General features: G+C 35.8%; 1 protein-coding gene across 1 annotated transcript; it reads left to right on the top strand.

Annotated features, from left to right (window-relative positions):
* The first annotated feature begins 4,368 nt into the window (after positions 1–4,368).
* LOC110928656 (2-alkenal reductase (NADP(+)-dependent)) lies at positions 4,369–7,722 on the top strand. The gene is made up of 5 exons (XM_022171675.2): positions 4,369–4,662; positions 6,514–6,688; positions 6,785–6,951; positions 7,050–7,132; positions 7,216–7,722. Exons 1-5 carry the CDS (start codon positions 4,429–4,431, stop codon positions 7,604–7,606), a joined length of 1,050 nt encoding a protein of 349 aa, XP_022027367.1. The 5' UTR covers positions 4,369–4,428; the 3' UTR covers positions 7,607–7,722.
* The last annotated feature ends 766 nt before the right edge of the window (positions 7,723–8,488 follow it).

Genomic DNA, 8,488 nt, shown 5'->3' with positions numbered 1-8,488 from the left:
TTATAGCTTGTTGACTTGTACTTTCGTATTTTAGACAATTGTACTCTCGTTTATTCCCAAATTTCATTCCGAGACTTGAATCCTAATTAAAAATGCATGATTTGGTTCATATTTGTGTTTATATGCTATGTTATGTTATTACACGTTGAAACTATGTTAAGCATGTAAAAACAGTGAAATTCCATCTAAATCTCAGCGCTTAAATTCATCGTTGCCAAGAGATTACCCTAAACCGTACGAAAATTGGGAATTCGTACGTTAATTCGGTAAAAATATCAAAATTTGGGTTAAAATGATAATTACAACATTTATTATTAAATAATTAATTAATATTTTAAATTAATTAAATAAATAAATTATATTTTTTTATAAAAATAAATAAACATAATAATTTTATTAGTTTTTAGTTAGTTTAGACTAACTAAGTTAGTTAAACCTTTGTAACATTGAGGTTAACCAAGTTAAGCCTAACATGGTTAGTTTATTAGAGGAAACAACAAACTGAGTTTGAAAACTCAGTTAGTACAGTTAAAGTCAAAAAAATGGGATCTATATGCGTGGGACGGGGATCGAACCGGTGACCTCTCACTCAACAAAAACATCTAACCACTCGGTCGGGAATACCACATCCGCTGATTTAAGGAAGCCAATTAATTTTACGCGCTAATTCCGTTCGAACCTGAATTCAAACTTAAACAAACCGCCAAACCTGCACGCGTTTTTCTTCCATAAATCCGGTCAACTTTCCATCAATCCAACCTCGTGAATTCCGGTTACCATTTTTACGTGATCCTTCCTAAAATCCGACCTTCCAAAAGAGCCGAACACCCTATAAATCTCGGTGCCCGCCTCATTCCGAACTCGCACCGCTCACCTTTTCTCCTCACCGTAACCACCTCACCTCTCACCTCTCTTCGCCGGAAAACACACTACCGGAAACCTACATTTTTCTTCTCAACGAAACGGGAGCCGCAGGCCGCCGGAGAAGACAACCGGCCCGGAAACCTTCGTCGCCGGAGCTCACCATCCTCACCGGAGAAGACGGTCGCACTTCGCCGGAGCCACCACCGTCCACCGCCGATCATCCAGTCCGGTACTTGTTTCTTTTTTCTCTCCGGCTATTCCCCCCCCCCCCTCCCGATTTACTGTTATTGTGATGATAATAATTATTATTATTATTATTATAATTATTATTATTATTATAATTATTATTATCATATTATTATTATGATGATTATCATTAATATTATTAACCATTCAGATTTATTTAGCAGATTTATTTATATATTTATTTAAAACAGATTTATAAATTTAAATCTGAAATAATTTATTTATTTCAGAATTTATATTATTTAAATCAGAATTATTTTTATATTTTAAATCTGAAATATTATTTATTAAATCAGGTTTATTTATAAATTTCAGAATATATATTATTTATTTTTCAGAATTTGAAACAGAAATATTATTTTAAAATAATATTCAGAATTTATATTCTATATTTTTAATCAGAAATTGTTATTATTTATTTAATTAAATCTGAATTATCATTTAATTTCTAATTAAATCAGAATTTTTCTTTTTAACATTTAAAATCAGAATTTTTTATTTATTCAGAATTTGTATCTTTATTTTCATTAAATTGGAATTATTAAATTATTAGAACAGAATTGATACTTTAAAATTTAGAATTATTATTTTATAATAATTAGAATTTTCATATTAATGTGAATTATTATATAAATAGATTTATCACTTTATTTAGATTAGCAATATTATATTATATATAAATCAGATTTATTATTCTAATTATTAATCACTAACTTATTTATTTATATGTATATATATATATATATATATATATATATTCACATATCATAATTACTATCCAACAATTTAGTAATAACATATATATCATTTTGATAAGATCAGTAATATTATTATAATAATATATAAAAATCAGTATTTATTGTGATTTACTTATTTATAAATAAATTGTCATTATTTTTACTAAATACAAAATATATAAAATAAGGCATATTGTTATTAGATATTTTAGAAATGTTATATAATTCTGCCTTGTTATTTAAACAATCCCCAAATTCCCAATATTTAACAAATACTCAAAATTAATAGGGTAAATCTCTTGTGCAACGACACTTGGAACAATCCTCATATTCTCTTTCCAAGAAATACGCAACGCACTCCAAGGTGAGTATACATGACCCATTTTCGTTTTACACTTTTGGGTGCAATATGTATTACATATCAAACATCACAACACATTAAACATTTTATGCACACTCATTCCATATTCTATGTGACACACTTTATTCATGTTAGACATGTTATGCTACTGTAAACACCTAATGACTATGTGTTCATCAACTTCGTACAAGCCTCCCCTAACAATGGTAGCGCTATAGGTTGAGAAACGCCCCTCCTGTTCTACGAGCAGGTATTGTTAGGTTAAACTATGTCAACCTACTCAAACTCGTTTGGGTACACTTTAATTGCGTTAAACTTTGGTTTGGGCACATAGAGTAACATCGTTTCGAGTATATACTGTCAATATGGTATGGTATTTCACATTTGGAATTGAGTAAACATTTTAAACATGTATTTACTATGTATGAAAACTTGTATACTCGCCAACATGTTTTTGTTGACATTATTTTAATACATATTGCAGGTTGAAAATACAAGATTCAAGAATCAAGCTAGGATGAACTCTAGAAACCCACATAACATTTGAATTATTGTTGAACAATATGTTGTATTGTTTGGAACTATGTATTTCACTTTAGAGTTTATGAAATGAATTAAATAAATTATTGTCACATTTAGTGTTATGTTGTTTTGAGCAATTTGTTCGTCTCATCCCGATGTTTCCGCCATCGGTTGGGGTGTGACACGGTGGTACACCGCCGCAAACCACTAGGCTAGACAGTGATGGAGGGCGCACGTCTCCCCCCATATAAGACAGCACAAATAAAAGAGATCCCCGTGATTGCACCACCCGCGACTCTGCTCGTGTGGTGCAATGGATGTGGCAATAAGCCTGTGCAGGTAACGGTACAGGGTGTTGAAACATGAACTTCATTAAAAAAACACCAACCTCCAAAACGGAGCGGCCTAACACAACCAAAATTACATATTTATAAAATTAAACCAATATTCCACAAAACGGCTCTATTCTTAACTCTATTACTGAACCAAGAAAACTCGTTAACTTAAAATCCTTGATGATGTCTTCCACCCGAGCCGGCTAACTTTTGAACTTGAGTTTATTTCTAGCCCGCCAAATGCACCAACACCCCACTTTGATTATGCTTTCAAACGCCTCCTTTGCCCCCTCCCCTGGATAAACCCATTGATTTATGCAATGCCAATAGCTCTTTGACCGAAACCGAGACGAACGGAGCCACTCTACACCAACTGGCAACGAACTGCCAAATCCGGGCTGCAATATAACAAAAACAGAATAAATGGCTGGCAGTCTCCATGCTAGAGCAGTAGAGGCCGTAAGAATCATCTTCGATTGCAATATATCTCTCGTCAAGAGCGTCCGCAATTGGAATACGCTCCATCTTAGCTCTCCACACTAGAATATTACACTTCAAAGGCACTTGCTTGTTCCAATTCAATATAGTTGTTGTTGTTACTAACTCCTCCTATAGAAAACATCTCTCTCACTTCTCCAACCGAGAATTCTGCATTGGATCGGCCAATCCACTTTCAGCAATCCTGTTGATAGGAAAGCCTAACCGAGTCCAAGTCTCTAAGACTAGAAGGTATGGGGGCCGGCTGAGGCCCGGCTAGGACCGGCGCCGGTCCCCCACACCGCCCCCCTGGGGCTCGGCTCGGCACACCCGGCACCCCACAGCCGGGGTAGCCGGTCCTCCTTTCTTCTCTTGCCTCTCACATATACCTATACATACATACATATATATACATAAAGGGGTTCATCCCCCACCCCCCTAGGTCCATCCCCTCCAAACCATTTCTACGTGGCGCCTACGTGGCGGCTCATCTCCTCCAAACCTATCCTCTCCATACCCTTTGTCTAAGAAGCCAATTAGCCTTCAAAAGTAACTTAGATGTATGAATTAAGTTAATCAAGAACAAAAACAAAAAAAAATGAAAACATAGGATACTTTTCTGTTTAATTACCCTTGTAATATTTTATCACTGATTAAAAAGCGTCTACATTTTTTAATGAAATAAAATTAATTATTCATTATTCATAAATAATAGAAGAAAATAGTCTTTTTATACCCTTTTTGGCATCTATTATATTTTTGTCAATCTATTGTTAAATGCAAAGGTTCCTTATCCTCTTTTTCACCGTACATAAAAATTTAAAGGTCCAGAATTTTCCCAACTTTAAATTATATCGAATTGAAAATCATTCCACACTCTTTGCTAATGGAGGTTACAAACAAGTTCATAACCATAAAGGCTACAATAGATGGTGAACCACAAGAAAGTGATTTTGAGCTCAAGATCGAACCGTTTTCCCTATCGGTTAAGCCTGGATCCAACGACGTCATCATTAAAAATCTTTACATATCAATCGACCCGTATCAGATTAATCGTATGAAGACCGTTAGTTCTTCTCAAAAAACTTCAAAGTTTTCTACACAAATAGCTACCGGTGAGGTTAGATCTCAAATTTTATTCATATATAATTAAATAGTCATTTTTAATGGGACTTATTTTATTATCATGGATTACAATGGGTCTTTATAAAAAACTAGTTGATTTTCCGTCCGCGCGTTGCGGCGGGGACCAAATGTCTGCAAAACACGTATCAGCAGCAAATACCGAATATCAAAACATAAATAAAAATGACGTTGTAAGGATGGTCACTCCGTCCTAAAGAAAACGATTTTAAATAACCCAATATATAATAATAGGACCCATACGTCCTACACGTTGGAAATTCGGTAGTTTTCAATTTAGTTATTACGGTGCTAGCACGTTAAAATATGGATGAGCTCGGTACCTGTAACGGCACCGAAAGTACCGATCCGGAAAATTATCAAAATTAGGTACCGGCACCGAAAATGCTCGGTACAATACGGTATGGTATTTGAAGGTAAAAATCAATAAATACAGGTATGGTGCTAGACCGGTGTCGAAGCGAAAGTAACAATTAATTCATTACAGAAAAAAGACAAAAAAATAAAGCAAAATAAGTTGTATATATAAAACCTCATTCAAACGAAATACAGTTACTTACTGTGTGCATGAAAAGTAATCTAAACTGTGCAATTACTTGCATTGCTACGTTGCTACAGGATTTGATGAGCTCGGTACCAACCGGTACCGAAAATACCGTTACCGAAATCCCTAAAAGTATGTACCGGTACCGAATATACCTGGTACGGTTCGGTACCGGTACAACACCGGTATTTAAGGGTAAAAATCGATGAATACCGATGCTGAATCGGTACCAAAAATACACTCTATTTGATAAAAGCGGATACCAATACCGGTACCCGATACGATTTCTTCATTTTACTGTCCATTAACTTCAAAGTTTAATATACGAAAGTAACAATTAATTCATTACAGAAAAAAGACAAAAAAATAAAGCAAAATAAGTTGTATATATAAAACCTCATTCAAACGAAATACAGTTACTTACTGTGTGCATGAAAAGTAATCTAAACTGTGCAATTACTTGCATTGCTACGTTGCTACAGGATTTGATGAGCTCGGTACCAACCGGTACCGAAAATACCGTTACCGAAATCCCTAAAAGTATGTACCGGTACCGAATATACCTGGTACGGTTCGGTACCGGTACAACACCGGTATTTAAGGGTAAAAATCGATGAATACCGATGCTGAATCGGTACCAAAAATACACTCTATTTGATAAAAGCGGATACCAATACCGGTACCTGATACGATTTCTTCATTTTACTGTTCATTAACTTCAAAGTTTAATATATAGGGTAATGGGTTTTAGTGGCTCTAAGCTTTTATTGTGTCACGTGGTAATTATCCAACCTGTATATTACTAAATTACCATGCCATCCTTTGAGACTCAATTCTTTGACTCAAAGATGCTCAGGTCGGTTTTTGGGCCCAAAGTGTTTCGGTTTAACCCGGCTAGATTTCAGTCAACGAAAGTCAAAATCAATTCTTACATGTTTTGAATTTTTTATACTTGGTCCTTTTTAGTTAAGCCCATATTGACCTATTGACAAGCTATTTACAGCCCAAAGTAACCCAACCCAGAAGGTTATATTGAAAGCCCACAATAACCCAAAGTTTAATGTGTGCCTAATCAGGGGCGGGGCGGAACCAGAGTGGGGTCAAGAGGGTCCGTTGACCCTCCGGACATAGAAATTTGTAAGATTTTTATATGTACAATATGAGATTTTTCTAATAAAAAACATGTTTTAGACTCTCTAGTTGTAGCCGGTAGAAAAGAGTCTTATGATGACCCCCTGACAAAGAAGTTCTGGTTCCACCACTGTGCCTAATGCTTTTGTTCAGGTGATTGATGCTTATGGTGTGGGAAAAGTAGTAGCTTCCGGGAATCCTAAATTTGAAAAGGATGACTATGTTGTGGGCCTTATAAGCTGGGGAGAGCATAGCATATCACACGGGTTCATCTTAAACAAACTGGACCCAATGGGCTTCCCATTATCATACCATGTTGGGCTTTTAGGTAACTTGATTCAACATTTTTTTGTCCAAGATAAAAAGATGTTTTGTGGGTTTTTTATATGTGTTCTTATATAGGCTTTATGTATGTGAAATGTAGGGCTTAGTGGGCTTACTGCTTATGCTGGGTTTATTGAAATATGTAAGCCCAAGAAGGGTGAAAAGGTCTTTGTTTCAGCTGCTTCTGTGTCTGTTGGAAATTTGGTGGGCCAATATGCTAAAACTTTAGGGTGTTATGTTGTGGGTTGTGTAGGGAGCCCAGATAAGGTTTTATCTTAATTTGAGAATTAATATTTAAGCTTCCAATTGGAATAGTCTAACATTGTTAAAACAAACACGGTCCGTATCGGTTAACTCACTTTCAGGTGAAATTGCTTAAAGAAAAACTCGGGTTTGACCAAGTGTTTAACTATAAAGAAGAAACCGATCTAAATTCTACACTCGAGAGGTATGCATACTACATTACTACACATCACTACAAGTCTTTCAGTTCTACACCTTTTGACAAAGATTAAATTTTTATAATTTTAGGTGTTTTCCGGATGGGATTGACATATACTTTGATAACGTGGGAGGCGAGATGCTCGAAGCAGCGATATCAAACATGAACTTGTATGGTAGGGTTGCACTTTGTGGAGTCATTTCAGAATACACAGATGTTGGAAAACGCGCATCACCAAATATGCTAAATGTTATATATAAGAGAATCACTATTCAGGGGTTCTTATCCGGTGACTATATGCATTTGTTTCCCGAATTTATCTCCACAACAGTGGAACACTTACGTACGGGAAAAATGCATGTGCTTGAAGATATCTCAATTGGTTTAGAAAGTGTTCCTACAGCTTTTGTTGGACTCTTTCGCGGGTATAACGTTGGAAAGAAAATTGTTCAAGTTTCTGATGATTTAGGAGATAAGTAATTGTTTCCCGTTTCTTAACATTCTGATTCCATTGGTATGATATTTATCACATGTTTTGGCCATAAAAGTTCAAATAAAACATCAATTTTCATATGGGAAACAAAGTATTTACTGTTTTTGTTAGAATATTCTCATTGATTTTCTGGTTAGGGTGGGCGGTGTGGTTTGCGAGGAGTTAATCGGGGAGGGGGAGTCAACGAGCAGTGACCATACCGTGATGTTGAAGGGATTCGGTGAGTGAGTGAGCGGTGAACAAAAACGGTGTGTAATCACCGAAGTGATTGATGAGAAAGGGGTTTAATTTTTTTGACCGTTACATATTTTTTTGACCGTTGGTTTAATTTTTTGAATGTTTTTTTACCGTTCCACATTTTTATATAAAACCCATAATTTTCAATCAATTTAAAACACATAACTCTTTCAAAAATCTCTCTTGCTACACCCACAAACACCATGAATAAACAAAACAAAGGTGAACCCAAGAAAAAAGGTTCCGCTAGCCGAGGATCGGATTCAAGAAAAAATGTTTCGCAAACGAGGCAAGGTGATATTAGAGGTCCAAGTGCACCGGTTCAAACCTTCTATGGATATTCACCAACCTCTCAACCTCAATTTTTTTACCCCCAAACTTCACAACCAACTTTTTTTAGCACCCAACCTAATTTTCCACCACAAATATTTTCACACCCAAGCTTCACAACCGAGTTTGATCCATTTGGATTTAGGACCCCGTCAATTCAATCACCAAGAGAGAATGTCGAGCGCCCACTTCCTATCTACGATGAACACCAAGATTTAGAGGTTGTCCCGGAACACAACATTTGGATGTACTGAGCCATACGACCATGCTCCACCCGAGATGTTGCCGTTTATTCTGGCGAG

The sequence above is a fragment of the Helianthus annuus genome, chromosome 3 (genome assembly GCF_002127325.2).
Source record: "Helianthus annuus cultivar XRQ/B chromosome 3, HanXRQr2.0-SUNRISE, whole genome shotgun sequence".
Taxonomy (NCBI): domain Eukaryota; kingdom Viridiplantae; phylum Streptophyta; class Magnoliopsida; order Asterales; family Asteraceae; genus Helianthus; species Helianthus annuus.
Note: the sequence above shows the minus strand (reverse complement) of the source record. Positions and strands in the feature narration are given on the sequence as shown.

Bases quoted from the DNA above. Each gene is read 5' to 3' on its own strand.
- LOC110928656 (XM_022171675.2), top strand. From the start codon at position 4,429: ATGGAGGTTACAAACAAGTTCATAACCATAAAGGCTACAATAGATGGT. The intron at 4,663-6,513 runs GTTAGATCTCAA...GCTTTTGTTCAG, and splicing joins CACAAATAGCTACCGGTGAG to GTGATTGATGCTTATGGTGT. The intron at 7,133-7,215 runs GTATGCATACTA...TTATAATTTTAG, and splicing joins CTAAATTCTACACTCGAGAG to GTGTTTTCCGGATGGGATTG.